Below are 13,934 nucleotides of genomic sequence, written 5' to 3'. Positions count from 1 at the left end.
TAAACACAGAACCATGGCGGGGATGCAATGAGTGAAATGGAGTTCTTTCTGTAAAATTGAAAGACTGTAGAAGCCACGTTTGCTAAGCCATGTAGGGGCTTTCAGGGCTTAGGGCTTTCAGCACAAACTTGCACAGATTGCCAAGGCAGCACATTTTACTCTTGTGAGTTTAATATTCCCCTTCTAGTTGTTTGGCTTCAGGATAGACGAGTCAGAGCAGCTCCATCTCACTGCGGAGCTAAGTCTGATGTGGTTTTTAGTCGTACAGTGTGAGAAGCTAGATCGCATCAGAGTGTTGGGCTGAACATAAATCGTGAGCTGTGAACTCACACTGTTCGGCTAAACCCTGTGGTTTTGTTGTGCAGTGTGAGCAGTGGTTGCGTACAACGATTGAAAAAATTGCACAGTGTATACGGTTTGACTAAAACACATTTTGTCCCGACTCTTTGTTGCTCTACTTACAAATTAAATCAGCTATTATGTAAAATGAAAGAATAAAAAAAAAAAAAAAAAACAGCACCATCACCTCTATTCCCTACTCCATATACTACCTGGTTTGACTCTATAGTAGAATCCTTCTTCGTGCAGTGATGTTTTGTTTCTGGAGTACTAATGGACTTCAAGAACACTCATTCAGCAGCAGACATGTCTGCTTCGTTCACCTACAGTACATAGCCTGAAAAAGCTCAGTTTCTGTCAACCCACCTACATATTCCGATCTTTATAGAAAGGGATGCTGTGGGTTGGACTCTATTGTGTGTGCTGTAACTGATTACAATAGCGGAGATGATAAATCCCTCAGCGCCAGAGCATTACTGTGCAGCATTACAGCCTTAATGATGATACTTTGTTGGGAAGGGGAGCCAAGTTTCTGCCTCTCCTTCTCTCTTACCTCTGGCTCGACTCCTTCCCGACAGAGATAAGTTTCTATCGACTCTGTCTTTGCCCCTGGCACTCTCTCAAATCCCTTTATGGTGTTATCAAGTCCAGTGTCAGTGGGTTGTCCTTCACCTGATCAACGTATCCAGCCTTGTAAAGGTCCACTACGAGTCCATTTGTTTTTGCTGTATACCATATGAATAGAAGGAGCAGATTAACTTGCAGAATATTGGGAAAGAAACAGGTCACCTTCTAAGTGAAAAATCTTCACTTCCTTCTTCCTCCGCAGTCCACCAACAGTGGACACAGGTGTCCCTGAATTTGCTGCAGATGTCATGATCGCACAGTTGTTATGCCCTTCTTCAAACCCTGCAGTGAGGCCACACAGACATGCTTATCCAACAGCTTGACATTGTGCCGGTTGTAGAAAGAGGGTAGGTGGTGTGATGCAGAAGGAGAAGGCATTAGGGTGATATGTGTGGAGGTACTGGAGAAGGGGGGATGGGAAAGGTATGGATTCATGAGAATGAGAAAGAAAACCCCAAGGGGGAAAAGTGCTAGCATCAACAACCAAGTCACTCCTGAAGCTCTCCAGTTGCTCGAATTACTGCAGAGGGTTAGGGACGTGTCTGGAATTGCTTTGCCGGAGCTTTAACTTCTAAAACTCCTCAAAAATTGCAGAAGAAAGAACTTTGCACTCTTTTAAGTGCACAGAATATCTGCCACCTACTGTAGGCACAGTTTACTGTAAATAAACCCTATAAAGGGCTGCTGTGGTGCAAACACAGAACAAACAAAAACTGTATGGGTATTATCTGACACACCGAGGGATGCACAACATACAGTTGTTTGCAAAAGTATTTATACCCTTTGTACACTTTATACACTTTTTTCAGTTTTTCTCATATTACATGAATACCTTAGATATTTCATATAACAAAGAAAAAGCAGCATATAGTTGTGAAGTCGACTTATAAATCAATTATAAATTCCAGTCCGTTTTAGAATTGATTTTAAACTTCTGCTGTTTGTTTTTAACACCATTCATGGCTTTGCCCCCTCCTACTTGTTTGAGATTTAAACTTTCCGCAATTGTGGCAGAGGTTTTGCTCCTCGGGTCAGCTTTTGCTAGAGGTCCCTAGGTCAAGACTCAAACAGTTGGGCGATCGTTCTTTTGCCGTCGCTGCTCCCAGACTGTGGAAAACACTACCACCTGATTTGATTTGATAAATCATCGCTCACATACCTTCTCCCAAATGAAACACAACTGAGGGATTAGGTCATTGCGAGACTCTATTTCAGCACAATTATAAATGCGTTTGGCTAAAAATGGGTAAATCCTTGAAGAAAACCTCATTGAGGTTGCAAGGAACTCAGAAAAAACAATCTCCAGGCAGGGCTACACAGTCAGAGCTGGCAGTGTTAATATCATAGCATATCCATGTAATGGAATGGTCCAGTCAAAGTCCAAATAGTTTCAGTTTCTAAATGTGCAAAGTTTGTAGAGAAATACCTTCATATACTTGTAGTTTAGTCTGCAGGAAATATTGCTTATACAAATATACAGATAGATAGATAGATAATTGAACTTAACTGCATACCATGCTACTTTATGTTAGTCTTTCTTCTAAAATGTGAATACAATACTTGGACGTTTGTGGCTCCAGTGGGAAAAAATGTGAAAGAGTTTAAGGGAGGGGACAGATTTTTGTGCAGTGACTGATCTTGCACTCAATGCCCAGGCCTCCATGAAATTGTTTTACTGTTTATTTCACATTTTCCCATCATATGAAACAGAGACACAATTTAAAGAATGCCTCACCATAATCCATGACCTCTTGCTGGAAGTCACCTTGTAGTCACCTGCCAGCGAACCCCAGAGATTCCTGGTTAAGCCGTCAGAAGAAAAGAGTAGCTTTTCTGATAGAGCTTGTGAGGATACGCCCCTCATTTCCCGTGTACGAAGCGAGCCGTCCAGCAGATTGCCTTTGTTTGGTCTATTTCCTCCGAGTGAGAAAACAGCCACGGACTGAGCTGAGATGAAGCATGGCTTTATCAGACCACCATTACACTTCACCTCCATTCCATTTGCACCTTATTATTCTCATCTCAACGTGAAGGCGCGTGCATGCCTCCCATGTGTTTGAGTCCTGTGCTATATTTTTTGAGGGAGCAGAGTGTGCACGATTGGCAAAAATGTCAGTGCAAAAGGAAAGGGAAAGATGAGGGAAGGAAGAGGGAGAGAAAGGAGCGTCTGTATGATGCAGCCATTACACCTCATGCAGGTTCCATTTGCACCTTATTGTTTGTTTCATTGCTGGAAAAAAGCAGGTGATTTAGAAAGCCTGGAGAGGCAGCTGATCCCTTTTCCCTCGACGCAATGCTTTTGTGTGTGTGTGTTTTTATTTGTGATTGTCTGCAATGTGCTCTTCTTTTTTTTTTTTTTTTTTTTTTTTTTATCTTTTTGCAGACAAGTATGCATTTTTGCTTGTGTGTGCAAGGACCTCTTTACATGAATAAAATGTTCCAGCATCTTTCTGGAAGAAAAACAAAAATCAATAAAAATGCATTTTAACAATATTTGGGTGTCTCTTTTAGCTCCCTCACAAATGACCGGGCCTCTGACCTGATGGAGCGGCTGACCCAAAGGCTGAACCTCCACGCTGCCGACCTCACACAGCTCTCGTATGTACAAACATTGGTTTACCACACAGATTACACATATTAAAAGATTATTATTCACATTTAAGTGGTTGAAGCAATTTTTATAGGAGTCTTTGAGCTTAGAAAAAAAACAGGATGAAGGCTCCTCAGTTCCTGAAAGAATTGTTGATACAAAACAGAAAAGTTTGTGGGTGTTTTTTTTTTTTGACCTTCTGGGTTGCTTTTTTTTTTTTTTGCCATACAGTGAGAGAAATTAGACCTATTTACCTCCAGACCCACAATGATGTATTTTTTGTATTCAAAACAGCACCATGACTCTGCACAGCACCTCTTGTCAAAAAATAGCAGTGCAGCTGTCAAACGATTATAAGTTAAAAACAAATAGAGGGAAATGGAAGTAGTAGTGGATACAGAGAAAAGGACTCCATCAAAAGGTGGCTGATGTATTAATGAGCGAGCGAACTGTCCTTGAACCCGTACTGATTTGTGTTTTTAACATGGTTCTTGTGAGCGCCCTGTGTCAGACCGTGTAGGAGGCAGAGGAGATGTGTTTGTCTGAGATCTGACGGGCCTTTTGAAATGCTCACGCAGGAAGAAGTGAAGTCTGTGTGGCTCAATAACACCTGCAGGATGAAAACAACAAAGCCAGAGGACTGCAGTTTCCGTGCCAAAACACTCCAACACAAGATGCAGAATACTCTGGCTTGCATAATTCCTCCTAAATAAAAACACACTGACCTTAACATCAATGCCAGCTGCAGAGGCATTCAGATCTCTACCTCCACTTTTTTTTTTTTTCTGAGCCAAACCAACAGGATGTGTAATATTCCTGGAAGCATTTTTGTTAATTTTGGTATTACTCTTGTCATTTGGGATCAACTTCTGTCATACGCTACGATAAATGTTGGGTTTGTTTTATGTCGATGAAAGGTCTGAGGGATTATTGACGTTCATTCAGTGAGCTCGGTGGTGAACTTCTCACATAAATTTGAGGGAACCATTTAGTTTAATTTATGTCAAAGCAGAATATCTTAAACTAATAGCCAGTTGGAATTATGTCTCAAGAATGGAATGCAGATAAAAGCGGGTATTTTAAGACAATCGCTAGAATAGGTTTAAGACTGAAGCACCTACAGTTGAGGACTGGCTCAGGACATTTACATTCTGGAGAAGTTATCTCTTTCTATTCTAGATCGAAGGAAATTGTTCTTCAGGATCTGCTCTAAATTGACAAACTACGTATGTAAAATCAGAAATCCATGTGGGTTAAATATGTCTTTCAGATATAAATACTGTTATGCTGTGTATTGTATCCCTGCTTCCCCGGCTCCGTATGCTAAAGACAGTTTATAATCTCCAGCTTACTTTAGCAAGCATGTTTTTATTTTGTTTTTTTGGTTTTGAAAAGATTAGGTCATATACTGGAAAAATATGCATTTTTTACAGAGAAAGTTCTAGACAACCATTTAAAACAGCAGTATTGTCCTCTATGTATCCCAATGATACATTGCTTGAACACTATTACCAGAGTTCTCTGATGTGTATTTATAAGCAAACAAAATGTTCTTATGTAAAATAAATATTCAAACATATAATAGAATAGAAAATCCCTTTATTGTCCCACAATGGGAAAATAACTAATGAAATACTGTACTGTAAAGTGTTTTAACAAATAAATACTGTGCACCTGGAGAATTAAATAACCAATATACAGATATGGACATTTTTACAGTAATGGATATTTGAAAAATAGATGTGCAAAATGACAGCAGCTTGTTATTTTAACAGAATATGGTAGAATAATCAAAGATAATCAAAGATTATTAGATTATCTAAAATAAAATAGAATCTGTTTATATCTTCTAGTACGGTATTCTTTATCTGTCTTGTCAACACCTCTACAGCTGAGGAAACGAGGACATTAGTTGGGTATTTCAATCTATTCTGAAGTGGTAATTTTCTGTTGTTGGGCTATAGATTGCGAGGTGAAAACAGAGCACCTCTTTAAAGTGGTGCTTTAAATTTGGAGTGCATTCTCATGCGTCTTCATTTCCTGTCTCTGAGATACCAATAGAAAACAATCATCTGATAACAGAAATAATTCATAGGGCATGTTACACAGAAGCTAACCACCATAGTCATGTCTGGACATGTCCCTGCCAACCTTAGAAAGGACGGATCAAGACAGAAATACTATTTGTTTTTGGACTGCACAATTATTTAGATAAACTTAAGAGTAAATAATAACATTTAGCTGCTTTAAATTCAAAAACAGATACTTTAAAAAAAATACAGCCTTGGAACAGAAGGGGTCCGTATCTAAACTGAAGAGTTTGCTCAAGCATTCCCTTAATCCTTACGAAGAGCTCGAGCTCAACACTGCACAGAAAATTCACCCTTCAGCTAACTTTACACTTGACACCATGCAGTCAGGCAAATGTGGTTCTCCTGGGAACTGTCAAACCCAGACCTGTTCGCTGGAATACCACACAAAAATGCACGTTTCATTACTCCAGATAACACATCTCTACTGCTTGGCGTCCAGTGGCTGAGAGCTCTACACCTCGGCATCCAATACTTTGCTCTGCACTTGGTGATGTATAGCCTGAATAAAGCTGGTCAGCCATAGAACAGTAGATCCTACAAGGCTTTGAGCTCTTCTTCAGCTAAACTGAAGCTCACATCAGTGTTTGTGCCCTTTTGCTGTTAAATACACAAAGAGCTGTGCCATTGCAGATTAATTGAAAGATTTAGAAGAGTTATCCAATGGTTTGGAAAAATATTTATCTAAAATAACACTATCAGGGAGTATTGTTTGGACTTCCCTTTGAAAATGATTGAAAAGTGTTCTTTAATTACAAAAGGGAAGCCTGCAAACAAAATTTAGAAAAATAAGCCATGTTTTTCTCTCTATATAATTTTCATTGATATAAGGAATATGATATGTTTTACAGAATTTCCTAAAACAATTTTGTTGAATTATGTCTGAACCTTAGAGTTAGACCGCTGTAAAAGCCAGTCTCAAATGAAGCTTTCAGTGTGTTTTTCCACAGTCTTAAAACCTCTAGTTTACTCTTTTCTATATGGAAGGCCAAAAAACAAAATTTATTCATTATCCAGCATGTTGACTTAATTTCTTTTTTTTTCTTTGCAAAGTAATGAAATCACATTCATGTAGAAATACATGAAGGACATGACGCAAGCTTTTATGCACTAGGATAAGTGCGTGCGTCAGGTGAGTGTTTGAAAGCTCCTGTCTGAATACGTGTCAGCTGTGAGAATGAGAGCCAGGTCAGAGCACACTGCCCGCTTTGTTAGGAGGGTGGAGGTTCTCATTTTCAGCAGCCCTGATGAAACCTGGTAGATGAAAAGAAACAGTAAAAATATGATGAAGGGGTAGGATTTTCAGAGCAGAAGGTTGAGATATTTTTTAAGATCTAAGAATCTAAGCATAGGTTCAGGGTTCTCCCATGTTTTTCATGTATTAAATACAAACTCTTCACATTTTGTGGCTTCTCCGTCATTATTACATAAAAAAAACTATGCAAATACAAATTCTAAACCTTACTACTGTACATATTACAGTTAATATGAATTAAATAGGGAATAAATACTAGACTGAAAGGACAAGGACAAAGAAATAGGGGAGGGACACAAAAAAATAATAAGAAGGAGACAAAAATAAGAAACAAAGAAAAAAAAGGAATTACAGACAAAAAGAAAAGGAGAGGAAAAGAAAAGAAAAGAAAGGAAAAGAGGAAAGATGAAAAGAAGGAAGGACAAAACCAAGGAAATGAAGGACATTATAAAACTGAGGAAGGAAGGGCCAAAGAGTTAAAAGGGAAGGGAGGAAGGGTCCAAGGAAAAGAACAAGGGATAAAGTAGGATCATCAGGCAGAAGACACCACAGGTAGCACCCTGAAATAAAGATCTTTTCTTTCACTTAATATGCTTTCAGATTATGGGAAATACATGGATTCCTTCACCACAATTATTAGCACAAAACATTTCTTCAAATTTAAGTTTTGATGCTGATGTATGTCTTTCACATGACGTAAGTGTTTTACTCCTCAAAAACACTAGGGGGAGATGGACACACACACTCAAAGTCCTTGGTCACATAGTCTATGAAAGACAACATTTACTCCCCTGACAATAAAAACCGTTGTGCACACAGACACTCATCATATCCCACCAACAGAGCTAAAATGAAGTCCAGCCTCACACATTCAATAACAAAGGAGACAGTGTGAATTCCTCCATATGACTTCTCTATCTAAGCTTCATCTCCCAACTATAGCAGTGTTTTCCCCCTTGGTATATTCGAATAATGTTGGTGTGGTTTCAGAGAGTGAGTGAAAAAAAAAAAGCACGTCAATTCAATTTGTGATGCATTGAGATCTTAGTCAGTGCACCCCTGGCCGGGGAGAATTGAAGCAGGGGTAAAGATTGTGGAAACATTGACATTTACAAGAGCAAACTGGAGCCCAGGTGAAGGTGCTGCTGGGGGAAGGGGATATTTCTTTTCAGAGTGGTGTGTTTTCCTTTCTGTCTGTGCTCGAGCATGTGTATAATCATGTTCATAAATGCATTGTTGCTTGGCTGGGTCCGTCTGTTGGGAAGTATTGGCTCATTCGCTCCTAGCTGGACTAGTGGAGCTGCGTCTATAGCAGGCTGACTGATGGTGAGGGGGTCTGGGTCAAAGCTCTCTGGCAGTCTAATGAATCTCCCTTTATGTCGCATAGTTTGGCAAGAAGTACACTAAAAATGTATGTGCACTTTCCAGGACATAACAGAGCAGATATGATGACATACTGAAGGCTGAGGGTGAACTGAGGCATGTTGAAGAATGAGGCGTAGATCAATCACAGCTACTGTATAGCCAAAGGGCAATAATGCTGTCAATAAAATATAAACTAGTATATGCCCTCTTATAGCGCAATATCTGGTTTGAATAGTGAGTGATGCATGAATGGTTCTTTCACAAACATAGTAAAAGCACACCTGGTACATATTCTGAGAGTGTAATTATTTATTTTCCATCTTATTTAGCTTTATTAAAATTAAGGTTAAAAACACTTATTTCAAGACATTTGTACTTGTACTGTTAGCATATGCATCTAGACTCAAGAAATTCTTCTAAATTGTAAGCTAATTATGTCATCTTGTTTATTAATATTGTTATATGACTTTTTTTTTATCTAACCACCAAAATATGATTACCAATTGAAAACGAAGGCCTTTGCTCTGCTGTGAGAGCTTTATAACTGCCTGATTCAGTGAAATACTAAAACTACTTAAACAATAGAACAACTTATTTTCCTTCTGTTTAACTCTTTTTAGACTTAAACAAACTTTAATGTCATTTTTTGTGTATACAAGATTAAAAAGGAAATTACATTGCTTACAGTTTACAACGGTGAAATGAGCAACTTGCAACAGTGGAATAAACATTACCATTATAAAGTGCAGCGGTGATCATCTTGAAAACAGTTTAGGAGAAAATGAAAACAGTTTAAAAAATAATGGTGTAAAAAGGCATTAATATGAAAAGGTTTGATGCTAAATAAATATGCTGCAAAATGTAGCATTAGGTTGTGTCCGATTTAAAAGGATTATAAAAGTTTCAGCCATATTGGTGGTCCAAAATAATGTGAGGCAGAGTCCAGTTTAGAGTGTAACAGTTAAACAAACTGACGGCAGTGGGGAAAAAGCTGTTTCACCACCTGTTGGACCTGCACACTGATGATGTTACGGGCTGGGGATACACAGCTCTGGGATGAAATGTCCTTAATTGAAAGAAAAGGAGCCCCGATGATCCTCTCTGCTGTTCTCCTCACTTTTCTCACTATCTTCCAGTCTGAGGCGCTGCAGCCTTCTAACACACAGTAAGACATCTGGTCAGAATGCTCTCTATGGTTGTTCTGTAGAAGGTCATGAGGATCGACAGGGACAGGTTAACTTTTTTTGGATATATGTTATTCTTGTTTAATATAACAATTTGATTCATTAATAACAAAAAGATAAATAAATAGTAATCAACTGGCAGGTATAAGGACATACAGTGCAAATCAAAGAAATTGTGAGAAAGCAGTGGAGTATTGGATGTAAGGAGATGATGATGATGATGATGATGATGATGATGATGATGATGATGATGATGATGATGATAATGATGATGGTGGTGGTGAGGATCACTTGGAGCTGTCAGAAAACTGCTTCTCTCTGTGTTTTCTCCTGCAGAGCTGTCAGTATAAACAATGAAACATGCTAAATCATCTAAACAGCTTACACTCAACTAAATTAGGTTTCCATGACCAGCAAGTCTTCAGGAAAATATGTATTTTTTTCCTCTGTAAGGAACATTCAAACTTGACCAATTGAATTTGAGTATGTTCTTTATTAAGATACCGCTGAATTGATGCTTAAATTCTTATTTTCAAAGGTGAGGAAAACATGCGGCAACAGTACAGTGCAATTGTTCAAAAAACCTTACAAAACAGTTCATGAAATAGCAAATAAAATGTAATTCCACAAAGGTTTTATAGCTGGCATTCAGTTGTTACAGAAAACATGTAGCAGAAAATTTCCGACTGTGGTCAACGAGGAAGCAAACCTCAACCACAGAAACTCAAACAAGCTCATGGCAGTTTAAGATGTACAGTCCTACCTAGAAAGATATCAAAAACAGTGGTTGTTAATTAATAGTAGTTGACAACTTCATACAGTCACCTTCTTCCTTTGCTGGTTCCTCAGTTTGTTGTAGGATACCTTGCTGCTCTAGGTCTACAGAAATATGCATTAATGCATCTTTGATTAAATGAGAACACATCTTGGCAGGTTAAGTAAACTCTCCTTTATGCAGACGTAGACTGTCTTCAACAAAACAGAGAGTAGTTCTTGAGCTGCATGCATGACAAAAGCAGCCTATGAAAACAGCTGGTTGGACACTAACAACAGCTGGCTACAAATGAGTTTTCAGGCCTCTATATCTTTTATGCCAATTGCATGCCGGTATTTTGAAAAAATGTAACAAATGGTGACATAGTGACAAACAACATATGAATGATTTGTATAAGCTGTACCTTAACTGGTTACATGATTAGTTGCTAATGGCTAAATTTGGCATCTGCTGTAAGGATTACTTTACCATCTGGGATGCATTTATCATCTATCTAGTTTAACATCAAACAATTTTAGTGGTCAGATTTGAACAGCTAAATCAATAAGCTTTTTTTTTTTTTAAACAGGTTAATACTTACTGTATAAAACCTCCCTTCTTTTTGCCTTTCTCTAGCATTGCATCTGGTAAATCAAATCTAAAATATAAACTAGTGCCATCATGGTACAAATTCCAATTTTATTTATAAAACCTTTATATTAATTGGGAAACATCCCCAAATTTGTTTCTCCATTTTCTCTAAAATGCAGTTAAAATCTTTTTTATTTTTTTTTAATGCAGCGTGTTTCATGCTGTGAGCTGATGTAATCCTTTCATTTTCTTTGTCTAGAAGCACTTGTTGCTTTGCAAAAACAATGGACTAGTTCCATCAAAAAAAGAAAAAAAAATGAATACCTGCTATTTAAGATTAAATTAATCCACTTTTCCCTTTACCCTAAAATGTATGACATAGTAATTAATGTTCAGTTTTACACAGGGCCTCAACAAAAAACTGACCAATTATGTTAGGAAGCTGAATAAACTAACTAAAAATCATTACAAGAGGGTATATATCTATATCTTTGGTATATTTCTATATTATCTATATCATAGACCCCTGCCAAGTAAAAACGAACTGTGTTGTCAAATCACAACTGACTATAGAGTTCTGGTTGCATGTCGAAAACCAAATGAGTTATGAAACATTCTCCTGAACAGTTCATGTAGTTATATGCTAGATGCAAACAGTTATGAGTCAATTTGACCCAAAGGTTTTACTACATTTTATGCACTTGGCCAAGTAAATACAATCAAGTAATTTCATTTGAAAACACACCTCCTCATTGGCTTTTAAACCAGAATTAGTGTTTTATCTGTGTTTTTAAATGTACTTGTTTTCATTTTTTTTTTCTTTTTCTTATATGTTTTTTTTTTTATTATAGTGAGTATATGAGTTATGTATATACACAGTTGTGATTTCTTTGTGCAGCCCTTTGGTGAGCTTTTTTGTTGTTTTAAAGTACCCTAGAAATAAACTGATGAGGTATGGTAGTCAAAAGTCATTCATAAACATCACATATGCAAAAATAGCTGGTTTCATTTATGCTTTATGGTGTATTGGATATTTGTAATATGTGACATGTAGAGGTTTAACATGAGTGGGGTTATTTCTTTATATCTTGATAGACTGTGACTTTTTCCCCTGTGACTATTGCCAAGAATTCTACCAAAGTGTTTAGATGTTGTTAGATTTCATTTCATGGCCACCTCTGGGACCTTTAGCAAATATTTTGCTCCAGTGAGAGAAGTCTCTGGCTGACTCCAGACCAGAGAGAGGAGAATAGGTGCAGAGTGCAAGCTTCAGTGTTCCAGGGTTGCTCAGCCAGTAACTGTAATTTGCTCTTTGGACTTACTCAAATTTAAAAGGAGTGCAAAACTTCTACTGATTCACATCATATTCACAGTAGCTATTTGTGCTGTTGTTGGAGTACAGAGTAAACATTAAAGTGAGTTGTAAAACTTGGCAAAATCTTCATGTGATTTTTTTTTAACGCAGATAAAAAGGAGAAAATCCAGCCCACCTACTTTGTCTACTCTATTGTTTGAAGGAAAAATAAACAATATCAGAGGTTGAGTGTAGCTCTTTAAATAAATGCTTTTCATCAACTAAAGTGTGGAAACTAGACAGAACAGCTTATTGAATTTTGTGCAGTGTATTCCTTCTACTAGCTTTTATGGAATTCACATAAATGCTTGATTGGTGAGAAAACAATACAATAAAGCCTTCATAACATCCCCCATCAATCAGTGAAGCTAATAGAAACCTGATGAATTTTTTAAACTTTAAAGTTTGTCCCTAGTCAAACTCATCTGAACCATACATCCATATTTCCTCTTCAACTCAAGCCAGATCTTTAGAACCCTGAAAAAGGCGTAATTGTTTTATTCAGGTGAGTTAAAGCAGCGTTACATTGTAGCCTGCAAGACACCAGCTGTTTAGGACTGGAGCTTGAACTAGACTAAAACCTTAAAGGGTCTTAATAACATATTGAGGATACATGAATGTGGTAGTGTATTTATCATAGTACAAAATATTGCCATCATGAAGGATTCAAATCTCAGTAATGCTTATCTTCCTATGTACACCATCCTGTCAATGCAAAAGGATATTGGCAGGATGGGGACAAATATTTTATTTTTCCCTCTAATAGATAGATGAGACTGGTGTAGAGGATCAAATCCTAGCAAAAACCTCCTGGGACAAAAAACCCTGCCCTTATATGTAAACTGCTCAAAAAATAAAGGGAGCCATTAAAAAAAACACACAATCTGAATAAATGATGTATTATAGTTGAAGATTTTGGATTTGAAGATTTGGAATCAGTGGAGGACTGATTCAGCTTTGATTTAATGTCCTTAAAAAAGGTCAAAATGAGCCTCAGTGTTTTGTGTGGCCTCCACGTGCCTATGTGACCTCCCTAAAATGCCTGGGCATGCTCTCGATGGTCTCCTGTGGGATCTCTTCTCAGACCTGGACTAAAGCCTCCGACAACTTCTGGAGAGTCTGTGGTGCAATGTTTTCTAAGTGATAAAAATGTGCTTGGCCAGTAAATAATTTTATCTTGTGGTCAATTTGACCATTGTGTCAAAAAGTTAATTTTGGACCTTGCCTACAGTACATGGTGTTGGCCTTTGAGCACAACCCACATCTGTGGACATCAGGCTCTCGTACTGTTCTCATGTAGTCAGTTTCTAACCATGCACATTTGTGGCCTGTTGGCGGTCATTTTGCAGGGCTCTGGCAGTACTCCTCCTGTTCCTCTTTTCAAAAAGCCAGAGGTAGCGGTCCTTCTGCTAGGTTTTTGCCCTCCTACGGCCTCCTCCATGTCTCCCAAAAACCAGCCTTTCTCCTGGTAGTGCATCCAGGCTCTGGACACAAAGATGACAGACACAGCAAACCTTCCACAGCTTGCATTGACGTGCCATCCTGGGTGAGCTGGACTAACTGGGCCACTTGGGTTGTATAGTCTGCTTCACCACGAGTGTGAAAGTACCACCAACATTCAAAAGTGAACAAAACATCAGCCAGAAAGCACAGGTACTGAGAAGTCACCTGTGGTCCCCACCTGGACAATTTTATTTGACAGAAGTTTGATTCGATTTAAGTTATATTGTGTTGGCTACAGGTTCCCTTTTTTTTTTTGAGAAAAAAAAAAAAAAAAAAAAAAAA

The 13,934-nt window shown here is 38.0% G+C and overlaps 1 protein-coding gene across 2 annotated transcripts in view; it reads left to right on the top strand.

Moving 5' to 3' along the window:
* The window catches only part of ptprn2 (protein tyrosine phosphatase, receptor type N2), a 195,764-nt gene that overhangs the window by 63,393 nt on the left and 118,437 nt on the right, over window positions 1-13,934 (top strand). Inside the window, exon 9 of one of the 2 annotated variants that reach the window (XM_015377466.1) lies at window positions 3,478-3,564. The exons of the other annotated variant lie outside the window; for it this stretch is intronic. Within the exon in view, the coding sequence (XP_015232952.1) occupies window positions 3,478-3,564 (87 nt within the window). The remainder of the gene's footprint in view (window positions 1-3,477; window positions 3,565-13,934) is intronic. 2 annotated transcript variants of the gene reach the window in all.

Source organism: Cyprinodon variegatus, unplaced genomic scaffold, assembly GCF_000732505.1.
Source record: "Cyprinodon variegatus isolate N-32 unplaced genomic scaffold, C_variegatus-1.0 Scaffold154, whole genome shotgun sequence".
NCBI lineage: Eukaryota > Metazoa > Chordata > Actinopteri > Cyprinodontiformes > Cyprinodontidae > Cyprinodon > Cyprinodon variegatus.
This window is presented reverse-complemented; position numbering and strand designations above follow the sequence as displayed.